The 25,420-nt window shown below is 43.2% G+C and overlaps 3 protein-coding genes and 1 pseudogene across 7 annotated transcripts in view; 2 read left to right on the forward strand and 2 right to left on the reverse strand.

Annotated features, from left to right (window-relative positions):
• The window catches only part of il17d (interleukin 17d), a 121,206-nt gene that overhangs the window by 3,180 nt on the left and 92,606 nt on the right, over positions 1 to 25,420 (forward strand). The gene's annotated exons all lie outside the window — the stretch shown is intronic.
• Positions 34 to 6,199, reverse strand: eef1akmt1 (EEF1A lysine methyltransferase 1). 2 transcript variants are annotated; one of them, XR_013965544.1, is made up of 6 exons: positions 6,121 to 6,199; positions 5,153 to 5,322; positions 4,494 to 4,576; positions 4,019 to 4,308; positions 2,202 to 2,741; positions 34 to 1,656 (listed from the first exon to the last, which is right to left on the reverse strand). XR_013965544.1 is itself a non-coding variant. In XM_080786230.1 (5 exons), exons 2-5 carry the CDS (start codon positions 5,318 to 5,320, stop codon positions 2,608 to 2,610), a joined length of 675 nt encoding a protein of 224 aa, XP_080642356.1. In that variant the 5' UTR covers positions 5,321 to 5,322; positions 6,121 to 6,199; the 3' UTR covers positions 34 to 2,607. The 2 variants fall into 2 exon arrangements, 1 of the variants encoding a protein (XP_080642356.1); XM_080786230.1 differs by having other exon boundaries at positions 34 to 2,741.
• Positions 7,595 to 9,692, reverse strand: LOC308330392 (heat shock 70 kDa protein 12B-like; annotated as a pseudogene). Its single transcript has 5 exons — positions 9,672 to 9,692; positions 9,154 to 9,337; positions 8,674 to 8,906; positions 8,555 to 8,621; positions 7,595 to 7,778 (listed from the first exon to the last, which is right to left on the reverse strand). The product of its transcript is annotated as a heat shock 70 kDa protein 12B-like (transcript).
• The window catches only part of sympk (symplekin), a 48,208-nt gene continuing 32,837 nt past the window's right edge, over positions 10,050 to 25,420 (forward strand). For all 3 annotated transcript variants that reach the window (XM_080786210.1, XM_080786212.1, XM_080786211.1), the window contains exons 1-10: positions 10,050 to 10,188; positions 11,950 to 12,040; positions 13,325 to 13,390; positions 13,936 to 13,989; positions 15,848 to 15,921; positions 16,091 to 16,217; positions 17,505 to 17,754; positions 18,693 to 18,863; positions 19,997 to 20,239; positions 22,329 to 22,483. In XM_080786210.1, the coding sequence (XP_080642336.1) occupies positions 11,984 to 12,040; positions 13,325 to 13,390; positions 13,936 to 13,989; positions 15,848 to 15,921; positions 16,091 to 16,217; positions 17,505 to 17,754; positions 18,693 to 18,863; positions 19,997 to 20,239; positions 22,329 to 22,483 (1,197 nt within the window). In that variant the 5' untranslated portion in view covers positions 10,050 to 10,188; positions 11,950 to 11,983. The remainder of the gene's footprint in view (positions 10,189 to 11,949; positions 12,041 to 13,324; positions 13,391 to 13,935; positions 13,990 to 15,847; positions 15,922 to 16,090; positions 16,218 to 17,504; positions 17,755 to 18,692; positions 18,864 to 19,996; positions 20,240 to 22,328; positions 22,484 to 25,420) is intronic.

Below are 25,420 nucleotides of genomic sequence, written 5' to 3' on the forward strand. Positions count from 1 at the left end.
TCATGTTATGCTTTAGCTATTGAAAAATAGCAGATCTACAAGCTCATAGCGCGCCACCGAGTGGCGCGCTACGAGCTTGTAGGTCTGCTATTTTTGAAAAATCGAAGAACGACAGACATTTTTAGAATCTGATCTCAGGTCAGAATGGGTTCATCAGACCAGTGTGTGTCCAGTGGAAACCTTGTATGAATCTGATCTCAGGTCAGAATGGGTTAATGTGGTTTTAAACAATGGAACCCACACCAGAAGCAGCTGTTGTTGAACCTCTAAGAAAACATCAACACGAGGAAGAGGATGAGACACTTGGACACGCAGACTGAAGGCCACACCAGTAAGGACTAAATGCACCAAGTCTCTGTGTGTGTGTGTGTGTGTGTGTGTGTGTGTACAGTACTGTTGTAATGCACGTAACTCCAGATCCGTTCGCCCCACCGACTTCAAATTCGACACACACGTGAAACACACTCCCACATGGAGTGGCCGTGCCCGGTGTCGAGTCGGTCGGACCCACGGTTGTCCAGAACCGCCCCCAAAAAGGCCTCTGCCCGGGCTCTGGACAGGGCCCCCCTGCCCAATGTCCATATATGGAGCTGGCCTGTTCTGACGTCTGCATAGACTCCATATTTGGGCATAAATGGGCGAAGGGCGCTCTAATCAATTATTGACCTTATATTCAACCTTGATTGAAACACCTTATTAGTTACGTCACCAAGAATGGTGGTCCCTTATTGGCCAAGGGTTTCCACCGACGGACAGCCGATTTGCTCAGACACATACTGTATGACTCTAATGAATTGGCCATTCATTGTCATTGGCATTTAATGTTTGTGTTAAGACAGAATCGACACTTTGTCTGTTTATAGGAGGGGATATAGGCTAGCGCCCCTCAATAATCGGTTGCAATGGGTGAATTACATAGCAATCAATGACCTGATAAACACTGCCACCTACTGACTGTACAGAACAACTGACACATGTATGCATTCTCTCAAGTACTATAATAGCTTAAATCAACTTTATGAGAAATATTTATACACCAGCGTAAGTAAGACTTTAAGCAGTGTTATGTCTAATAAACCTGAAAACAATGGAAGGAAACTTGAATAGATGGGTGTGATTTTTTTTCTTTTATGATATTTTTGGTTCACATTCCTCCAGCAAATCTGCTCCCACCCGAAAAGAAATGGCATAGGGTGGACATCAATGGAGTGGAACCTGAGACAATTGACATGTTGGTGACCTACGCTTACACTGCAAAAGGTGGTCATCTCCACCACAAATGTTCAGGTGATGTACTGTATGATCTACTAAGCTCTCATTATAATATGTATACAATATTTTATGCTTTGTCGTTTGACTTGCAAAAATAAGTTCACAACAACGAAATGAACGCATCACAATGAAGTGCGTTATGAGGCTATGGTGACGTGCTCAAACTAGGGACCTCAGGTTGAAGTCTGTGGTTTTTCTAGATACATTATCCCATTTAGACCTGAGGACGATTCTACAAATGCCTTCTAAATCAGTCGGTTTTCTGAAGAACCCATGTTTCTATGTCAGTGGTTCTCAAACTATTTCATGTCAAGGAGCCCCAGAATTATATGGATTTGGCCGCCGACCCCCATCTGAAAATATGTTGTTCCAGGGACCCCCCATCTGAAAATATGTTGTTCCAGGGACCCCCATCTGAAAATATGTTGTTCCAGGGACCCCCATCTGAAAATATGTTGTTCCAGGGACCCCCATCTGAAAATATGTTGTTCCAGGGACCCCCCATCTGAAAATATGTTGTTCCAGGGACCCCCCATCTGAAAATATGTTGTTCCAGGGACCCCCATCTGAAAATATGTTGTTCCAGGGACCCCCATCTGAAAATATGTTCTTCCAGGGACCCCCATCTGAAAATGTTGTTCCAGGGACCCCCCATCTGAAAATATGTTGTTCCAGGGACCCCCCATCTGAAAATATGTTGTTCCAGGGACCCCCCATCTGAAAATATGTTGTTCCAGGGACCCCCATCTGAAAATATGTTGTTCCAGGGACCCCCCATCTGAAAATATGTTGTTCCAGGGACCCCCATCTGAAAATATGTTGTTCCAGGGACCCCCATCTCAAAATATGTTGTTCCAGGGACCCCCATCTGAAAATATGTTGTTCCAGGGACCCCCATCTGAAAATATGTTCTTCCAGGGACCCCGCACATATTTGAGTTAAAAATGTTCGCTCTGAAAGAGTATATATATTCAAAGATTTGCGGCACATTTTCACAATTTTTCAAAAATAGCAGATCTACAAGCTCATAGCGCGATGAGCTTGTAGATCTGCTATTTTTTTCAATAGCTAAAGTGTAACATAATGTTAAAACACCAAAAGGGGTTCCCTCCCAAAATGGGTTACTTGACCAATGAAAAGTATTCAGATCTTCTGACTAAATGGAAAGTAACTGTTTTGGACATACAAGGTTTTATCCTGAGGGCGTCAGAATGTTTACATAGCCTACAGACAGTCCCCCCCCCTCCCTCCAACAGGTCCTCGTGATGTTCTTGTTGAACTTGCCTGGATAAGAAAAATACTTGAAAAAACCAAAAACAGTCTTGATTCAACTCCTCAGGAGATCAGAAGTTGGGAGGGATAGTTGAGGAAACATCGGAACTCGTTCGCCAGGCACTTGTTGTGTTTGGGCAGGAAGCTGCAGAGCTTCAGGTCCAGGAAACACTTGGCATATTCCTCCATGATGGCTCCTGCCAAGAAAGAGAGAGAGAAAGAGAGAGGTTTAGGAAAAGGCTCGTGAGCTTCTATATCTGCCATTCTTGGTGCCCGACACCAGCACAGTTTTCTGAAAAACCCCATGTTTCTATGCCAGTGGTTCTCAAACTATTTCAGGTCAAGGAGCCCACAAAAATATATGTAATTGCTAATTGGCCACCGACCCCCATCTAAAGCAAAGATTTGAGTTAAAAACGTTGGCTCTGAAAGAATATATATTCAAAGATTTTCACGATTTTTCAAAAATAGCAGACCTACCTACACGCTCGTAGCTTATGAGCTTGTAGATCTGCTATTTTTCAATAGCTAAAGTATAAAACACCAAAAGGGGTTCCAGCTCAAAATGGGTTTTAACTTAGACTTCACTGGTCTTAAAGGATAAAGTAAAAAACAAGTGATGTTTTGTGCAGGCAGGTTTTAAATTATCTTTATATCTTAAAACTCATTCTTGGCCAAGTACTTATTTGACTTATTTTCACAAATAGCCTACCAGGCCAAAGACGTTTTTGACTTATTTTTAAAAGGGCCTTAAATTGATCAAATTATAATCATGGTTTTAAGACAAATCTTACCACTCTCGTTCTAAAAAAATAGAACAAATCTATGTTGGCCTGTGCTAACTATTGCTACTGCCATGGATGAGTTAATCTCATACATTTTTAAAGATTTCCATATTCTATCATCATATGGTCTGTATATTCTTATACATGTGAGCACAGAGGTCCATCCGTGACAAAGCAGTGTTTGTGAGTTGGAGCTACCGTCAGCGCTGGCACCAAATGCTTTACGTCTTACGTTAATGTCAAAACATTTACGTCTCTAAATGTTTTTATGAATTGAACAAGGTGGATTCTCTTGTAAACAAGTGTAATGCTTTATTGGGTCGTCCACTCACAGTTAAGTCTTTGTATCGAGTTGTGCTTGAAATGTACTGTAATTCTGCAAAACTGTTAACCCATTCTGAACGGGAACCCATTATGGTGTTAGCATCATGTTATGCTTTAGCTATTGAAAAATAGCAGATCTACAAGCTCATAGCGCGCCACCGAGTGGCGCGCTACGAGCTTGTAGGTCTGCTATTTTTGAAAAATCGAAGGACGACTGACATTTTTTTAAATCTGATCTCAGGTCAGAATGGGTTCATCAGACCAGTGTGTGTCCAGTGGAAACCTCGTATGAATCTGATCTCAGGTCAGAATGGGTTAATACATTTTTCAATCGATCAATCCAACCACCAGAGCCTCTATCTCACCTGTGCAGAGCAGCACCTTGCCCTTGGTCAGGTACTTGACGGTTTGGGCCACCTTGCTCAGACACTCTTCAGACAGGTACGGCGGGTCGGCCAGGACGATGTCAAAGCTCTGAGGCGTCAGCTCCTCCGGCAAGGCCAGCGGCTCCTTGTAGTCGTAGAAGACGAACTCCTGCTCGTAGACGGCGAAGCGCCGGTCGTACTCCAACACCACGGCAGAGACCCGATCGGAGCCCTCCACCACCCCCTGCTTCAGCTTCTGGTAGACGCTGGGCGCGCTCACGCAAGCTATCCTAGTGGGAACAGACCAGCAGAACACTAAAACCTCATGTGCTGGGTTTGACATGAACCATTATTTGACGTTGACACGTTCACACTTTCGACAATTTAACAACCACTTTCACAAGCTACGCACAAGTTAATTTAACTCGGAGTACAAACGGCTTCGTTCCACGTCGTGTAGCGTGCTGCCGCTTACCTGCCGCCCTCGCCAGCTTCACGTATGAGCTCCTCTGCTAAGCGTGTGGCGGTGTCGTCACTGTACCAGAACTGGCTCATCCCCTGGTAGACACACACACACACACACACACACACACACACACACACATGATATTCATATACTGTATGTATACGATACAGGCGTTGACACTAAGGCACATAAAAGGTACATAAAACTTTCGAGCAGGTGGAATTTGCTTTCAGGTTGCCCGACTGGGGGCCTGCATAGCTATATATATATTTATATAGCTATATATATTTATATAGCTATATATATTTATATAGCTATAGCTATATATATTTGGCATACAAATTGAGGTATGACTTTTTTATCGCACAGAAAGTTAAAAAAAAAAAAAAAAAAAAGGAAAAAAAAAAGTATTAAATTGAATGATAATTCAAATTCAACTCATCATTTTATAATGGACGATTTACTTTTCGGGGAAGTGGTCATGACCTTTGGGCGAGTAGAACATGACCTGCAGCACCTCCGGGACCTGAGTGTCAACCTCTGTCCAATATGTACAATAATCTATAGACGTCATACATACGATACATTTATGATATATTTTCATGGTATAATAATGATGATCCTCCTTTTGTGTTCACTCTCTCTCTCTCTCTCTCTCTCTCTCTCACCCAGTCCTCTTCCACAGCTCCGACAGCGAACATGGCTGAGGAGGAGGAGGAGGAGGAGGAAGAGGCCGCCGGAGTGTTTTTACTGATGGTGTCGTTGTAGAACTCCTGCAGGGCAGCCATGGTGTCGGCAGACAACGCAGGGATGTCGTCATCGTCGCTGTCGCTCATAACTGCCACACCACGCCACAGACACCACGCCACAGACACCACGCCACAGACACCACACCACGCCACAGAGAACAATACATGGTGAGGCATTTACTCTTGTTGTCAGTGCAGAATGATGCCCTGCTCCGAGCCTGGCACAGTGGTTCAATCTAAACCTTTTCAGGCCACAAACCCTCCAAAAGAACCCCATTTTGAACTGGGCATATTTGACAATAGTGCCAATGTATGTTTGACCACTTTCTATAGCGTAGTTTGTTGATACTTTTGATGCAGCAATGGTAACATTACTGGGGGTCCCAGAGATAGAAATGCCATTAAATGGGGGTCCGACTCCGTATAGACTAATGCATGTCAAACTGCAGGGGTCTTTGAAAAATCAATCACTAAACATCTTCTCTCATGGGGGTCCCTGGTGTATCTTTTGAAATGGGGGCCCGCTAATTAGTGTCAATGTGGGGGTCCTTGACATGAAAAGGTTTGGGAACCACTGCTATAAACGCTGTGTGGAGCAGAGCTGATTGATTGATTGAAATATTTAACAGTTTGCAGAATTACAGTACATTTCAAGCACAAACTCAATACAAAGACTGTTAACTGTGAGTGGACGACCCAATAAAGCATTACACTTGTTTACAACAGTCAACAGGGTCCACCATGTTCAAATCACCAAACCATTTAGAAACAAATAGACACTTCTATATAGCCAAAGAACAGAACAGGAATTCATCATAATGAAATGAAAGGGTTTGACTTTAATAACTATAATGTAACAATAACTGGTTCTAGTTAAGTTAACCTACCTGTGCTGTAGTACACACACAGACAGACTATACACTACTATTCCAAATCCACGTGTATATTTGTTGTGTTTTGCGGTTCCGGCGCCGACGTCACCACGCTCACTTGCGCGCCTACGGAAAGCCAAACAGTCCATTCAGTGAGTCCACTGCGCTGCGCCGCCTGGTGGTGAGGCAAGGTTAACGGCACCGTACTACTTTGTTTCGTTCACACGGGCAGACGGGGGTCGATTGTGTGCCAAGTATTGTAACAATATTTATTAGCAACCTTTAACTTTGTTAGTGGCAGCAGACCCATGCTATTTATCCTTATCCTTATTTATCTAAATTTCTATTAAAATAAGAGGGCTGCATGTCTGCATTTATATCGGGAATTTACCTCTTGCCAGTGTTGTCAAAGTTACTCTTAAACAGTAATGTATTAGGCCTACTCATTACTTATTACGTGTCTGTCTGTCTGTCTGCTTGACAAATTGGTAATATGCTTAAACCCGCTCTTTTATTCTTTACCACTTTAAATAACTACAATATAATATAACTATAACATTCAACCATTTTGTGGAACACAAATATGATAGTTTGGAACCAATGGACCCTTATGGGTCTGTAACTCAGAGAGTTTGATTGATTGATTGATTGAAATATTTATTAACAGTTTGCAGAATTACAGTACATTTCAAGCACAAACTCAATATAAATACTATTAACTGTGAGTGGACGACCCAATTAAGCATTACACTTGTTTACAAGAGGGTCCACCATGTTCAATTCATCAAAACATTGTACAAATAAGACACTTCTATATAGTCAAAGAACAGAACAGGATTTCATCATAAAGGAAGCAAAAAGGGAAAAGAAACATATACAGTGAGGGGAAAAGGGTGGGGGGGATTCAGATTTGAAGGGGGCCAGTTTCGAATTGCGGTTTTGAAGGAGTCAAGGGATTCGTATGTCTTAATGACTGTTGGTAGGGCGTTCCACATGCATTTTGGTGGCATAGGAGCGAAAAGAATTTAGTCCCTTGTACAAGTCAAACACACAAAGAAGATAAAACAAATTCAAATCCAAACCAAATAATAATTCTGCATCTAAAGTGTACATCATTTGGTCATGAATACCGGTATATTGTAATAATAATGAATAATAATACAATTTAGCAATAGAACAACTTCATTTAGCACATTGTCTACAAAATTTGTATGATTTCTCTTTAACATTAAATACAAAAGTTACACCACATGATAGAATGATAGGTATTACCATATACATCTCAACCTAATAAACCAAACAGCCCTAGTTTAAAGTATCACATGAATAGCAAAATAAACATTTTCCCAGTATAACTAATATCTGTGGACATCCTGTTACAGTATATATTAATCTCTTAGATGATAATGAAGAAAGCATAATTACATTGCAAGTCACTCTGTTTAAGGCTATATATCTGCAATAGTCTTACTCTTATTTGTCTACAGTTTCATTTACTGAAAAAGTACATTTTGACTGAGTTTGTTGAGTTGGATTCCACATCAGTGGCTGTGGCTGTGATTTCGGTGAAGCCAAATTTGATTTGTAACTTGATTGTAGGCTACGATCCAGCCCACATGTAGTATCTGGCATCTCAACGCAAAATGAGTTCAGTTTGTCTATTCCCCAGTCATCTACATATATAGAGGATCTATCCTTTCTGTGCGATAAAAACACATTTTAGCTGATGTCTGGGTTCTTTCTACTGGCATGAAGACGTGGTCACTGGTTTTGTCCCAACCCACATCTTCATCTATCGTCACCAGTGTTTCGAAAAGATCACGACAGCGGTCACCACTTCCATAATTCTTCTTCTTCTTCTCGGCCTTATGCTTTAACGCATCAAACTTTTTAGAGATAGCAATGCCATAAGTAAAGGCACTTTTTCGTGATGCCACCACTACTGCAGGGTTTCTGCCAAACATGACAGCTCCCTTCAAAATTACAGGTCTGCTGGGGCGACGCAGGGCACATTATACCTTGCACTGAGCACCAAACTGCTTGGTAATGTGTGTGCGTAGAATCATACTTGAGGCAAAACCCCCCACTAACAGGAGGTAGTCAATGCGGAGATCCTTTTTAACCCATTCTGAACGGGAACCCATTTTCGTATCAGCATCATGTTATGCTTTAGCTATTGAAAAATAGCAGATCTACAAGCTCATAGCGCGCCACCGAGTGGCGCGCTACGAGCTTGTAGGTCTGCTATTTTTGAAAAATAGAAGAACGACTGACATTTTTTAAAATCTGATCTCAGGTCAGAATGGGTTAATCAGAACCAGTGTGTGTCCAGTGGAAACCTCGTATGAATCTGATCTCAGGTCAGAATGGGTTAAAGATTTCTCCGAGACTTTCAGTGATGCCACTCAGACTTTCATCAAAGAAAGAACTCATCTTTGCTCTTGAGATTATGTGATCATCCCTTCGTCCCAGCAGACACCTTCTTGCACATGCTCGAAGTAACTCTCTATTGGTTGCTGATTCTCAGCTATAATCTTACTAAGCTAAAAGGACAGTGGAAGTGTATACATCTTCATCCACACTCTTAAGAACTAGGAAGTTATAGATCAACTTTTGAAGCTCACTGGGAGAGAATTTCTTTCAAACTCATCCCAGAGATCTTCAGAGAATATTTCTTTCAGGTAACTTATAATGTTCTTTTGTCACCTGCTCCCCTCCCAGAGCATTACCAGAGACCCTATGCAGCTCTTTGAGGACTCCTCCATCACATACTTCATGTACCGTGATGTCAATGGTACCACCTGTAAGACAACAACGTTATAGGCTTTAAAATATGAACCTTCTTTTTACATATAAAAAGTGGACAACAGAGGGAAAATGTAGTGAAGTTGCATACATTTAAAGATAAGGATTATACTGGAAAACGAATGTACGTACAGATGTATTACTTTGACACACACACACACACACACACACACACACACACACACACACACACACACACACACACACACACACACACACACTGCAGAACAGCAGAACACATACCTCCACAATCAGCAACAATGTACTGTGTTCCAGGTTTCTGTTGTAGTTGGTATTTCTTGCCGACCGGTCCTGAGTTCTGATCCATGAAACCACTGGAGGGCAGCTGTTTACACCAGATGGAGGCTGCTTCCGGCTCCAATGCGATGATCAGCTGGTCCGATTTACTTTCTCTGACAATGCCAGCCTGGAAAGAAAGAAAGAGACAAAACAATATTTAAATAATTTAAATATAGAAAATATCCTATAGATATTATTATTATTATTATTATTATTATTATCATTATTACTATTATTAAAGAGACAAAAAAGGATAGATTTCTACACACAAGCATTAATTACAGATTAAATACAAGAAACAGTACATCTCTATATCCACTATCCAGCTACTCAATACGAGATACAGCTATGTGTATGGGTTAGCTCTCATTCTAATTTATTAAGGTAAATGAGATGAGCAGATATCATTGTAACTCGCCGCTGACATGACCATAACTCTCATATACTAGTCTGTAGCTTACAAAACACAGCCGCCCACTCATTTGCTGACACACAAGAGAGAACGTTACACACTGTAAGAAAGAAAGAAAGAAAGAGAGAAAGAAAGTGTGTTGTTTTGTTTTATTTTATTTCCACATTTGACTCAAATCAAAATTAGAAAGTTAAATTAAGTAAACCAGTGGTTTATATATCCTTTGAATAGATAACCTCGAGCTTTATATTTAAATTTATTTTGTCTGTTTATTTTTCCAGTATTTTAACAGCATTTTATCCTATCCATATGTAATTGTAATGTTGATATTTTGTCAATAAAAAAGGGAAAGAAAGAAAGAAATAATACCTGGTTGGCGTGGTTGCTTGCTTCTGTCAAAATCTGGCAACAACACTGTGATCCAACATGGCTGCCGCCATGAAGAGTTGAGCTAGAGCGGTTCATTCAACAACTAATGGATATTAACTCATATTTCTGCTATTAGAGCTGCTTTTTTTTAAATAATTAAATTTTGCGACGAAATAAGAAAGGCTTAATTTATACAGGTATGTATAAATACTGTTAAATCACTCGCATGAACGCCAGACTGAATCTACTGTTAGCTTTTAGCTAACGCCGAAGCTAATACATAGTCTTTTATTATTAAACCTGCACATTGATTAACGCAGACATTTAAATTGAAGTGGAATTAAAAAGAATTTGGTGATGGTTACATCCCGCTTGTTATAAAGTTGAATATATTGCGGTGTATTAAACTGGTTTAGCCTTTTTCTTCAAATGTTACATTTCATTCCAGTAATGGAGTATGACACTAAAGTTTTCTGTCAAAGATGTTTCTTCTTAATTAATATAACTTCTACGGCCCAGTGGTGGAAAAAGTACTAAAATGTTTTACTTAGGTAAAAGTAGCAATACTGCAATTTAGCAATATTCTTACAAGAAGAAAATAAAGTATACTTGAGTAAATAAAAGGACAAAAGTAAGTAGAAAATGCCCATTATGCAGAATGTCCCATTTCACAAGTTTTAAAAGGTATGAAACATCTTTTTGAAAATAGCAGATATACAAGCTTGTAATGTAGATCTATGGGAAAGTAAAGTACAGTAAAGTAAGTATACCTCACAATTACAGTACTTAAGGGTTTTGTTTAGGGTCTCTGTGTACTGTAGACCCTTTCGGGACCCTCGGTTACCTTTTCTGTATTTTGGACGTGAATATGGAAGTGTCTACCTTTTCTGTATTTTGGACGTGAATATGGAAGTGTCTATTTGTACGTCTCTAAATGTTTTGATGAATTGAACAAGGTGGACCCTCTTGTAGTAACAAGTGTAATGCTTAATTGGGTCGTCCACTCACAGTTAACAGTCTTTGTATTGAGTCTGTACTTGAAATGTACTGTAATTCTGTGCAAACTGTTTATAAATATGTTAAGCACTGGACCAGAGCTAGCTCTGGTCCATAGCCAATGCTTCTATGATTCTGCCAGAATCATAGAAGCATTGGCTATGGACCAGAGCTAAATATTTATTAACAGTTTTTCAGAATTACAGTACATTTCAAGCACAAACTCAATACAAAGACTGTTAACAAAGACTGTTAACTGTGAGTGGACGACCCAATTAACTCAAGAGTGTCCAAGAGTGTCCACCATGTTCAATTCATCAAAACATTTAGAGACGTACAAATAGACACTTCTATATAGTTACAGAACAGAACAGGAATTCATCATAAAGGAAGCTCTGGTCCATAGCCAATGCTTCTATGATTCTGCCAGAATCATAGAAGCATTGGCTATGGACCAGAGCTATAGACCAGGGCTAGGTCTCAGTGATCCAAATAGCCTGCAGTATTCTGCATCCTGAAGCTACACCAAAGGGTCGGGTTGGGACAAAACGGTTTTTAAGGTAGACCACACACACACACACACACACACACACACACACACACACACACACACACACACACCAATGCAACACATTGCAACTCAACGAGTTGCATTGGTGTGTTTTACCTTTAAAAACGGTTTTGACCCGACCCGACCTGACCCTTTGGTGTGGTTTGGTGGGGGCGGGCGGGGCAGCCAAAATGATTATCAAATAACTAAATACTGACTGAAGCAAGTTAAAAACTGTCTGTGGTGTTCACTTCACATAAGCCTGAGTAGACGATGAAATGACCGAAAGCTTTTTTTTTTAAGTGAAATTAACTGTTCAGTTGCACCCAATTTCTTTTTATATGAAGGAATGGTTTTTTTATTGCAGGTGCGTGTTGATATAAGAACAAATGTTTTTTCTTTTTCATTGCAGGTTTGTGTTGATATGAAGGCATTTTGTTGAAGAGATGGAAGTAGAAATGGAGGGGGGAGACACCCCGGTCGACATGACCACCAGTGAAAAGGTGATAGTTTCTTACCTTTTTATCTTAACCCATTCTAGGCGGGGACCATAGACTGTAAAAAATATGGACAAAGCGTTCCGCGGGTCTAACGTGAAAGTAAAATGAAGCCTGTCAGTCCTTGCAATGGAAGTCGCCATCTTTCAAGATCCGTTTTGGCCCAGTTCAGGCCAGCTGGCCCATTGGCTGGCCCAGACAACGAGGCGGGACTTCCCCCTTCTTCTTCGTTGGTTTTTATTTTGACTCGAGTGGGTGTGGGATCCCGTTCATAGACTGTAACGGTAGCCACGCCCCTCAGAACATGCGCGACTTTATGGTCATTTTTCTAATAAATGGGACCATAATTTTCCAAAAAGAATATTATGACATTAGAAATGAGACTTTAAACTAGTGACTGGAAGCAAAAAGTATTCATGACCATGTTTATTAAGGTAATACAGTCTAGGTGAAGTTGGGCCCAAATACATGGACTTCTATGGGGCTATGGGTTTTTTTGAGCCCAATGAGAGCGCCACAACAGGCCATTATATGAACTTTCATTTCCTTAGTGGCTTCACAAAATATCCGTCTGACTGCCCCCCTGGCGGGGACCCCTTTTGGTGTTGGCACTATGTTATGCTTTAGCTATTGAAAAATAGCAGATCTTCAAACTCATAGCGCGCCACCGAGTGGCGCGCTACGAGCTTGTAGGTCTGCTATTTTTGAAAAATCAAAGAGCGACTGACATAGAAGACATTTTTAGAATCTGATCTCAGGTCAGAATGAAAACTTTCAGGATGTAGAAAACATTTTTAGAATCTGATCTCAGGTCAGAATGGGTTAATATCTAAGCGCGGTTGAGTGATGAAACGGTAACACTAGGGTTGGGTGATGTTTGGACAAATTCGGGGTGGGGGGTTAAATGGTAAAAAATGGTAAATGGTGCATTTATATAGCGCCTTTATCCAAGGCGCTTTACATAGATTGTGCATTACATTCACCCATTCACACACACATTCACACACCGATGGCGGCGGAAACCATGCAAGGAACCAACCAACCAGCACATCAGGAGCAATTAGGGGTTCAGTGTCTTGCTCAAGGACACTTCGACACTAACTCTGGGGGAGACCACAGGGTTCGAACTGGCAACCTTGCGGTTACCATCCAGCCACTCTACTACCCCTGAGCCACCGCCACCCTGAGCCACCGCTGGGGTGTTTGGGGGGGGCGATAATTGTCATAAAAATTGGCATAAAAAGCAGACATTTTAATCATGTGTTTGTTTGTGTGATCCTGTCCCCCCAGGTTGTAGATCTGTTAAATCAGGCCGCACTGATTTCTACAGACGAGAAGCTCACCACCCTTAAACAGGTTGGTATTAACAAAACTCTCCTCGACTTAAAGGGACACTTCACCCTTTTTGCAAAAAAATATATGTTAATGATGTTTAGAAGCTTTAGATCACTTTCCTGGGGGTATTTATGTGTGTAATATGTGGTTTTAGATATTTTAGATTGTAGCAGTGAGCCTGTTGTCTCTGATGTCATGGACACTGGTCTCACTACCTTCCTGGACTACAATTCCCATAATTATTTGGTGCACTGCTCCTCCTTGTGGATAGGGGGGAGAGCTGTCTTACTGAGACAACATGTAGTCTAGGAAGGAAATGAGCCCAGTGTCCATGACATCAGAGACAACAGGCTCACTGCTACAATCTAAAATATCTAAAACCACATATTACACACATAAAGACCCCCAGGAAAGTGTTCTAAAGCTTCTAAACGTCATTAACATATATTTTTTTGCAAAAAGGGTGAAGTGTCCCTTTAACATTTTTTGGTTCCAAATAAACCAGAATGAATCATTGTCTAATTATATACTTGGAGATGAACCATTTGTACCTTTTTTTTTTCCAGGTCCAGGAGCTCATTATCAACAAGGATCCTTCCCTTTTGGACAACTTCTTAGATGTAAGTAAATCAACTTATTAACCCATTCTGACCTGAGATCAGATTCATACGAGGTTTCCACTGGACACACACTGGTCTGATGAACCCATTCTGACCTGAGATCAGATTCATACGAGGTTTCCACTGGACAACACACTGGTCTGATGAACCCATTCTGACCTGAGATCAGATTCATACGAGGTTTCCACTGGACAACACACTGGTCTGATGAACCCATTCTGACCTGAGATCAGATTCTAAAAATGTCAGTCGTTCTTCGAATTTTTCAAAAATAGCAGACCTACAAGCTCGTATCGCGCCACTCGGTGGCGCGCTATGAGCTTGTAGATCTGCTATTTTTCAATAGCTAAAGCATAACATGATGCTAACACCAAAATGGGTGCCCGGTCAGAATGGGATATATGATGTACCCACGACTGTGGAAAATGGGTTTAGCCCATTCTGGGGGCGGGAACCCCTTTTGGTGTTTTTAACTAAGCATTATGTTATACTTTAGCTATTGAAAAATAGCAGATCTACCAAGTGGCGCGCTATACGAGCAGCTTGTAAGGTCTGCTATTTTTGAAAAATCGTGAAAATGCGGGCACACATCATTGAATATATATTCTTTCAGAATACTTTAAAAAAATTCGACGTCAGGCCTAAATGGGTTAAATTAGTTTGCAGGTTTGTTGTGCACGCACACATACGTGTACGCTAGATGCCCCTTAGGCGTGCAGCCATACACGCAACGACTCACACGGCTTCAAATCAGAACAAATCCCCATTCTGGTCACGGTAGTTTAGACTTGATATGATATGATATACAGTAGTACTTTATTGTCAGTTTGCACTGAAATTAGTTTTGCGACCCAGCGGCCTTGTACCGTACGCAACACACATTATACACATTTGACATAACACAGGACAAAATAATTAAACAAAAATACTACAGTTACATACATAGAAACAGAGGGGCAGAGTCGAGAGCAATATCCACAGCCCAGTCTAGTCCTGCATGCCATATTCCTGATTAAGCCTCAGAGTGGATTGATGGACAAAAGACTTCATTCTGACCTTATTGTACGCTGGAACACCATATCTCCTTCCTGAAGGCACCTATACTCTGTCTAGTACTACTACTAGTAGTACTTGATTGTTTTGTTTGTACACGGTACATCATGCCCAGTAGCCACATGGATGCACTTATCGTGTAACTTATCATCCCCCCCACCCCCCCCCCCCCCAAGCCCAGTGGGCATTCAAACCTTCAACCTTTTATGCTTCAGGGTCCACTGGTTCATTACCACCCTGAGTATGAAGTTACCTGGATGTGAAAGTAATAATAATGGATTTTATTTATAATGCACTTTACATTCCTCAGAATCTCAAAGTGCAAAAAAATAAAACGGTGAACATTTAAGCATCACTGAAGTGGCAATAGTCACGTTAAACCACACCCTCAAGTGTAATATTGTTAACCTTTAAACTAAGAAAATCGCTGAAAAATAAATAAATGTAATGACAGATGTAGTCACTACGACCACAAATGTCCCAAGAAACTAGCTAGCCTAGCCACCGAGTTTGCTAGCGCTCTGGGAAAACAGAGCAGCTGAATTCTTTGTTTTGATTAGGTGGTGAACGGTGCTGGTTTGATCCACGGCTAGAAACCGTTTCAACCAATCGGATTGCTTCCTCGAAACGACCTGTTGTAGAATACACGATTAAAAGCACACAATTTGGCATCAAGGGAAACAGGATAACAGTTATTGAACATGAGGGCATGGGTCAAGGGATAAAATCAGTGGGTTTGGGGGAAAGCCACTGATAAAGTACTTGATTTCTCTTGACATGTTTATATGAAACTTGTCTCGTGCAGGAGATGATCGCCTTTCAGACCGACAAATCCATAGAAGTCAGAAAGTTTGTCATCGGATTCATCGAAGAGGCATGGTGGGTTGTTCGCCCCGTTCACATCATTTAACTCTCTTTGCATTATTTGTATCTGCCTGTACAAGAACTTAGAAGTGCATTGATTCTATGTTAGGAGAGGTTTGCGAAACAATACTCTGTCTAATTCCTAGCATGGTGTGTGTTTTTCTTTCTTTCTTGTGTTGTGCAGCAAACGAGACAACGAACTGCTGCTGAGACTGATCGCCAACCTCAACATGCTGCTGAGAGACGAGAGCGTGAACGTGGTGAAGAAAGCTATCCTCACCCTGACCCAGCTCTACAGGGTGGCTCTGCAGGTACAGTAACTACAGTCTATCCTCACCCTGACCCAGCTCTACAGGGTGGCTCTGCAGGTACAGTAACTATACAGTCTATCCTCACCCTGACCCAGCTCTACAGGGTGGCTCTACAGGTACAGTAACCCATTCTGACCTGAGATCAGATTCATACGAGGTTTCCACTGGACACACACTGGTCTGATTAACCCATTCTGACCTGAGATCAGATTCTAAAAATGTCAGTCGCTCTTCGATTTTTCTAAAATAGCAGACCTACAAGCTCGTAGCGCGCCACTCGGTGGCGCGCTATGAGCTTGTAGATCTGCTATTTTTCAATAGCTAAAGCATAACATGATGCCAACACCAAAATGGGTGCCCGGTCAGAATGGGTTAACTACAGTCTATCCTCACCCTGACCCAGCTCTACAGGGTGGCTCTGCAGGTACAGTTGTTGATTAGGACTTAATAAACACGACGTTCATTTAGTTTTGACTCAATTTATTCACCGTGCACCGGCTGAACACTGTGGAAGTAAACACTATTCCCTCCACAATTCACACCTGATTACCTGCGCCCACTGCGCATGCGTACTGTATATCCGCTCATGTGTGTTGCCGTGAAGGATACTACATGGAACTGTCCTAAAGTGTACAATAGAGAGCAATACGAGTTAACACAGTGACTACCGTCCATTGGATTTGTCAAAGTCTGGTTTGTGAACAATGGACCGTGCAGTCAACATCTGTGGGTTACATTGATTTATTGAAGACGACAATATCATGTAGTTAGGACGAGTAAGACGCGCAAACGCGGGAAGCGAACGCAGCTGAGACCCTGCAGATCATGTCTGTCTGTCTGTCTGTCTGTCTGTCTGTCTGTCTGTCTGTCTGTCTGTCTGTCTGTCTGTGTGTCTGTCCCGCTGTTACTGTATATGTGGACCTGGCCCCTTTTGTGCCCATATATGGAGCTGAGTGATTGCTGATGCAACACACTCCATATTTGGATAGCGGGACAGACACACAGACAGACAGACAGACAGACAGACAGACATGATCTGCTAGGTCTCATAGTAAGTGCTCACTGCATTCGCAATTATGCTAACCGCTGACCGACCGGATGTATCCTAGGGTTTTGGCTTGTCTTGAGGGCGTTTGCAGTTTTTTACTCGTTAATGTTTTTAACTCAAATCTTTGCTTCTGGGAGGTCACTGGAACAACATATTATCAGATGGGGGGGAGGTTGGCGGAGTGCTCGTTTTTTATAAAGTGTGTGTGTGTGTGTGTGTGTGTGTGTGCGTCCCGTCAGTGGTTGGTGCGGTCCAAAACGGTGCCAGAGATGCAGGAGGCGTGCTGGGACATGGTGACCCAGATGAAGGGAGACGTCTTGGCCCTGCTGGACTCTGAGAACGACGGAGTCCGAACGCACGCCATCAAGTTCACCGAGTCGCTCATCATCACCCTGTCGCCGCGCACCTCCGACTCCGACGTCCCCAAGAAGCAGGAGGGAGACATCAGCCTGGACAAGATCCCCAAAGACCACCCGTACATACGCTCCGGTGAGCACTGTTGTTTTTTTTGTCGACTACAACTAAGGCGAAAAGTGTTCGTCGAATACCTTTTTTTCACTGACGGAAACTAAATGAAAACTAAGCTACGATGACTAAAACTAAGACTAAATGTATTGACAATTTCGTCAACGGATAAAAACTAGACTAAAATGTTAGGAAGGGACTAGTGGACCAGAGATCCAGTATAAGTCATTTTACACGTGGTTTTCATGCTGAAAATAGCAGATCTACAAGCACACAACGCCTCGCGCTGCGACGCGTTGTGAGCTTGTAGATCGGCTATTGTCAGCAAGTGTAAAATCAGTCATTACGACGGCATCAAGGCCCGCCAAAATAAATGTTAGTGGACTAAATCAACTGTAGATTTAGTGGACTAAAATCTTGTGACATTTAGTCAAAATTTGCTGCCAAAAACAACACTGGAAGAGCGGGGGGCTGAGTAGTCCCAGGGGAACATTTCTTATTTTGTGACTAATGTGATTGATTGAACTACTGTCACAGTTATTACATGATCGCTCGATAGCAATTATTTTAGATAATGTCAATTTTATTTTGCATAACTGTCATAATCACTTAAAAGTATTTTCAAACTAAAAAAATCTCACCCGTGTGAAGTGAGTGGTGCAACTCCGTGTGGGGGTGGGGTGGGTGGGCGGAAGTGTTTTTTAAATGATGTAACTTATTTTGTCAGGCCTGCCCTGTGCAGACATGACGAAGCCCAAGACATTAACGAAGCCTTTTAACAAAGCCAAACTGAAACGTAATGTCTATCATTCATGATGTTCCAACGACAGAGGTCCTCTGTGAGGAGGGGAAGGCCGCTCTGTTAATGTTTATTATTCATGATGTTCCAACGACAGAGGTCCTCTGTGAGGAGGGGAAGGCCGCTCTGTTAATGTTTATTATTCATGATGTTCCAACGACAGAGGTCCTCTGTGAGGAGGGGAAGGCCGCTCTGGAGCAGCTGCTGAAGTTCATGGTCCACCCGGCCATCTCCAGCATCAACCTGACCACGGCGCTGGGCTCCCTGGCCACCATCGCCCGCCAGAGGCCCATGTTCATGTCGGAGGTGGTGCAGGCCTACGAGACCCTACACGGTGAGACGGTGTAAAGGGTTGAGAATGTTCCGCGGTCACAAGAGCTGGAAGTGCTGACCAGATGTAACTCCTAGCAGAGTATAGTCTTGACTAAAGGCTTGCCGAGTAGATTAGATCTCGGGTTTAAAGATGAGCTTAATTTTAAGGCTTAGGTTTATATTCTTATACGGACTTGACTGAAGTTTATAATCCGACAGAGAATGGTTCTGGCAAGATGCCTTATAAAAGTAGGAGGTGACAGACGGGCTGATCTAAAAAAAACAAATAATAATACCACGAAAATTTGGCTTTACGGATTAAAAGTTTTCATTTTTCAGTCACGTCACAAAAAAAAGGGTGTCTCTTCTTCCAACCATGTGATGTGATGTGCTGCTGTGCTTTCAGCCAACCAGTGTGGATTTTGTTGACTAAAACTATGACAAATTGTTATTTTTTCACTGACAAACTAAATGGAAACTAAATGAAAACTAAGCTATGATGATCAAAACTATAAGACTAAATACATTGACAATTTAAAAAATCTAGACTAAAATGTTAGGAAGGGACTAGTGGACAAGAGATCCAGTATAGGTAAAAGACACATGTCATTTTACACTTGGTTGCATGCTGAAAATTGCAGCGCGACACGTTGTGAGCTTGTAGATCTTTGTGAGCTTGTAGATCGGCTATTTTCAGCAAGTGTAAAATCAGACATTACGACAGCGATCAAGGCCCACCAAAATACATTTTAGTCGACTTAATCAACTGTAGATTTAGTCGACTAAAATCTGATGATATTTTTAGTCGACTAAAATCTGATGATATTTTTAGTCGACTAAAACTAGACTAGCACTAATATATTCCAGGTGACTAAAATGTGACAAACTAAATGGAAACAAACTATTCAAAAGACTGACTTAACCCAAAATTAAAAAAAAAGTCTTCTGAAAAGAATTCAAAGATTTGTGCCGCATTTTCACGACCTATACAAGCTCGTAGCGCGCCACCGAGTGGGGCGCTACGAGCTTGTAGATCTGCTATTTTTCACTAGCTAAAGTATAACAAAATGCTTAGTTAATACACCAAAAGGTGTTCCCGCCCAAAATGGGTTAAAAACTAAAATCTAAATCTTCTCTCTAAATCAACCCCTGCAGCCAACCTCCCTCCGACGTTGGCCAAGTCTCAGGTGAGCAGCGTCCGGAAGAACCTGAAGCTGCACCTGGTGTCGGTTCTGAAGCACCCGTGCAGTCAGGACTTCCAGGCCCAGATCGGCACGCTGCTCCTGGACCTGGGCATGCCCCAGAGCGAGATCACACGCTCCACTCCGGCACCGCGCGAACCCCGCAAGAGACCCAGTCGCAACGAGCCCTACACGGAGGGCAAGAAACTCAAGATGGGTGAGTCTTCTTTTTACCTTTTCTTTTTCATTGATATTTTTGAGTGGTGCAACCACTCCTACAACCAGCAATGTCCGTGTACCTGTGTAAATGAGCATGAGTATGTGACTTATTTATACCAGTAGGGGGCGCCAGAAACAGAGAGAGGGGTAGTGCTGTATCTCTAATGAGAGAGAGAGAGAGAGAGAGAGAGAGAAATTGCACCACTCAGTTCACACGTGTGTTATTTTTATTAGAAGTTAGGTTAGCAACTTGGACACTCGGGCATGAAGGAAGCATGAGTTCAAGTCCGTTGCTCTCCCCTTGTCCCCCATATATGGGGACTAGGTTGGCGGAGGGTGTGTAGAGCCCAGGATCACATTAGATAATTGACACATGGGGTGAAAAATGGGTTACAAAATCGTGGGATAAAAAATATATTAAAAAAATAAGTTGGGTCATTTCAATCACATCATTATAGATTAGATGTCGACTAGTCGAGATTAGATGTGATGTATTCCCATGCTTTTTTCTTCTTGCTTAATGTAAATCGCTCTGGATTAAGAGCGTCTGCTAAATGCCTAAATTGTAAATTGTAAATTGTAGATTACTGTAGATTAGATTACATTTATTGTCACTGCACATAGTATACAAATACTTTGACAATTACATTAATAGTGGCGTCTAACCAGAGTGCAATACAGTTACTGCAGTAATGGGAATAAATACACTTGTTTGAATGTACAGTAGTATATAATAAATAGAAAATAAATAGAAAAATAGGCAATGAAGTATAAATAGAAATAAGGAGTATGCATATATACACACACCCACCCACACACACAAGCCATAAGCCATAACATGCCAGTGTACTGTATGTATGGCGTGAGCATGAGAGTTCAGATATATACAATATTGTTATTTAGGCATACTGTACATGGAATGACAGCCTTTTATAACAATTCTGATTTAAATTGCTTTTCCCACTCCGCTACATTTTCCATTTTTAAACCCACACACAAACGAACACAACAGACATCAGAAAGTAATAAAATGAAAAGTGCAAAAAGAACATGGTACAATATATCACATTTCTGAAATGAATAAAATAAATAAATATGAAAAATAACAAAGGATCCTATTTCTCTTGGAATGTAGTGAGATTTACCTCTGGTAGAATATCAGATTTTCTCCAATTTCAAAAAGGACATTAGGGAGTATTCATTTTGTAGGCAAACATTTTCCCCCCTAAATGTTCCCCCGAAATTTTAAATGTAATAAAATTCCCATGCCAAACTAAAATAAGTTTTACTCCTACACACAAGATGTGACCATGAAGTACAACCTTGAATCCTGAACTTTACTGTACTGTTGGTTTGTTTTCTGTTGAATGAGAATGCAATGTTTCACATGATGCTTATCAGCTGGGGACCCACCAAAATAATTTGGGAGCCCTCCAGGGGCTTCTGACCCCCTAGTTACTTTGGGCGACTTGTGGCTCAGGAGGTAGAGCAGGTCGTCCAATGATCCCTGGGTCGGCGGTTCGAATCCCGGCTCCTCCTCCTCCTGTCCACATGTCGAAGTGTCCTTGGGCAAAAAGACACTGAACCCCAAATTGCTCCCGATGTGCATGGTGGTTGGTGCCTTGCATGGCTTCCGCCGCCATCGGTGTGTGAATGTGTGTGGATGTTTGTTTTTCTGTTTGTTTATTTGGATCCCCATTAGCTACTACCTTAGTAGCAGCTACTCTTCCTGGGGTACCACACATAAATGGGTGAATGTAATGCACCATCTATGTGAAGCGCCTTGGATAAAAGGCGCTACTTAACCCATTCTGAACGGGAACCCGTTTTGGTGTTGGCATCCTCTTATGCTTTAGCTATTGAAAAATAGCAGATCTACAAGCTCATAGCGCGCCACCGAGTGGCGCGCTACGAGCTTGTAGGTCTGCTATTTTTGAAAAATCGAAGAGCGACTGACATTTTTAGAATCTGATCTCAGGTCAGAATGGGTTAATCAGACCAGTGTGTGTCCAGTGGAAACCTCGTATGAATCTGATCTCAGATCGGAATGGGATAAATATAGTCATTGTACTTGTGTTGTTGCTCAGAACCTGCGCTGATAGAGGACGATGAAGACAAGGAGGAGGTGGCCCCCTCGTCCTCCTCGTCCAAGCCCTCCACTGCCCCGGTGGCCCAGACGGCCATCGACCTCACCTCGGACTTCCTCCGCCCGCTGCTCTCGCCAGAGAACGTCGCCAACCTGGTGAGTCAACGCCGTAGAGACGTACCGTAGAGACGTACCGTAGAGACGTACCTTAGACGTACCGTAGAGACGTACCTTAGACGTACCGTAGAGACGCACCGTAGAGACGTACCGTAGAGACGTACCGTAGAGACGCACCGTAGAGACGTACCGTAGAGACGTACCTTAGAGATGTACCGTAGAGACGTACCGTAGTAGAGACGTACCGTAGAGACGTACCTTAGAGACGTACCGTAGAGACGTACCGTAGAGACGCACCGTAGAGACGTACCTTAGAGACGTACCGTAGAGACGTACCGTAGTAGAGACGTACCGTAGAGACGTACCGTAGTAGAGACGTACCGTAGAGACGCACCGTAGAGACGTACCGTAGAGACGCACCGTAGAGACGTACCGTAGAGACGTACCGTAGACGTACCGTAGAGACGTACCGTAGAGACGTACCTTAGACGTACCGTAGAGACGCACCGTAGAGACGCACCGTAGAGACGCACCGTAGAGAAGTACCGTAGAGACGTACCGTAGACGTACCTTAGACGTACCGTAGAGACGTACCGTAGACGTACCGTAGACGTACCGTAGACGTACCTTAGACGTACCGTAGAGACGTACCGTAGAGACGTACCGTAGAGACGCACCGTAAAGACGTACCGTAGAGACGCACCGTAGAGAAGTACCGTAGAGACGTACCGTAGACGTACCTTAGACGTACCTTAGACGTACCGTAGAGACGTACCGTAGACGTACCGTAGACGTACCTTAGACGTACCGTAGAGACGCACCGTAGAGACGCACCGTAGAGACGTACCGTATAGACGCACCGTAGAGACGTACCGTAGACGTACCTTAGACGTACCTTAGACGTACCGTAGAGACGCACCGTAGAGACGTACCGTAGAGACGTACCGTAGACGTACCGTAGACGTACCTTAGACGTACCGTAGACGTACCGTAGACGTACCTTAGACGTACCGTAGAGACGCACCGTAGAGACGCACCGTAGAGACGTACCTTAGACGTACCTTAGACGTACCGTAGAGATGCACCGTAGAGACGCACCGTAGAGACGTACCGTAGAGACGTACCTTAGACGTACCTTAGACGTACCGTAGAGATGCACCGTAGAGACGCACCGTAGAGACGTACCTTAGAGACGTACCGTAGAGACGTACCGTAGAGACGCACCGTAGAGACGCACCGTAGAGACGTACCTTAGACGTACCTTAGACGTACCGTAGAGACGCACCGTAGAGACGTACCGTAGAGACGTACCGTAGAGACGCACCGTAGAGACGCACCGTAGAGACGTACCGTAGAGACGTACCGTAGAGATGTACCGTAGAGACGTACCGTAGAGACGTACCGTAGAGACGCACCGTAGAGACGTACCTTAGACGTACCTTAGACGTACCGTAGAGACGTACCTTAGAGACGTACCTTAGAGACGTACCCGTACCTTAGACGCACCGTATAGACGTACCGTAGAGACGTACCCGTACCTTAGACGCACCGTATAGACGTACCGTAGAGACGTACCTTAGACGTACCTTAGACGTACCTTAGACGTACCTTAGACGTACCTTAGAGACGTACCGTAGAGACGCACCGTAGAGACGTACCCGTACCTTAGACGCACCGTATAGACGTACCGTAGAGACGTACCTTAGACGTACCTTAGACGTACCTTAGACGTACCTTAGACGTACCGTAGAGACGCACCGTAGAGACGTACCATAGAGACGTACCGTAGAGACGCACCGTAGAGACGCACCGTAGAGACGCACCGTAGAGACGTACCTTAGACGTACCGTAGAGACGCACCGTAGAGACGTACCGTAGAGACGTACCGTAGACGTACCTTAGACGTACCGTAGAGACGTACCGTAGAGACGCACCGTAGAGACGTACCTTAGACGTACCTTAGACGTACCTTAGACGTACCTTAGAGACGTACCGTAGAGACGCACCGTAGAGACGTACCGTAGAGACGTACCTTAGACGTACCTTAGACATACCTTAGACGTACCTTAGACGTACCGTAGAGACGTACCTTAGAGACGTACCTTAGACGTACCTTAGACGTACCTTAGACGTACCGTAGAGACGCACCGTAGAGACGCACCGTATAGACGTACCATAGAGACGTACCGTAGAGACGTACCTTAGACGTACCGTAGAGACGTACCGTAGAGACGCACCGTAGAGACGTACCGTAGAGACGCACCGTAGAGACGTACCGTAGAGACGTACCGTAGAGACGCACCGTAGAGACGTACCTTAGACGTACCGTAGAGACGTACCGTAGAGACGTACCGTAGAGACTCACCGTAGAGACGTACCGTAGAGACGTACCTTAGACGTACCTTAGACGTACCTTAGACGTACCGTAGAGACGTACCGTAGAGACGCACCGTAGAGACGCACTGTATAGACGTACCGTAGAGACGTACCTTAGACGTACCTTAGACGCACCGTAGAGACGCACCGTAGAGACGCACCGTAGAGACGTACCGTAGAGACGCACCGTAGAGACGTACCGTAGAGCTGCACCGTAGAGACGTACCTTAGACGTACCGTAGAGACGCACCGTAGAGACGTACCTTAGACGTACCGTAGAGACGTACCGTAGAGACGCACCGTAGAGACGTACCTTAGACGTACCTTAGACGTACCTTAGACGTACCGTAGAGACGTACCTTAGACGTACCGTAGAGACGTACCGTAGAGACGTACCTTAGACGTACCTTAGACGTACCTTAGAGACGTACCGTAGACGTACCTTAGACGTACCGTAGAGACGTACCGTAGAGACGTACCTTAGACGTACCTTAGACGTACCTTAGAGACGTACCGTAGAGACGTACCGTAGACGTACCGTAGAGACGTACTGTAGAGACGTACCTCAGAGACGCATCGTAGAGACGCACCTTAGACGTA

Source organism: Protomyctophum bolini (assembly GCF_963924005.1).
Source record: "Protomyctophum bolini genome assembly, chromosome: 16".
In the NCBI taxonomy this organism is placed as follows: Eukaryota; Metazoa; Chordata; class Actinopteri; order Myctophiformes; family Myctophidae; genus Protomyctophum; species Protomyctophum bolini.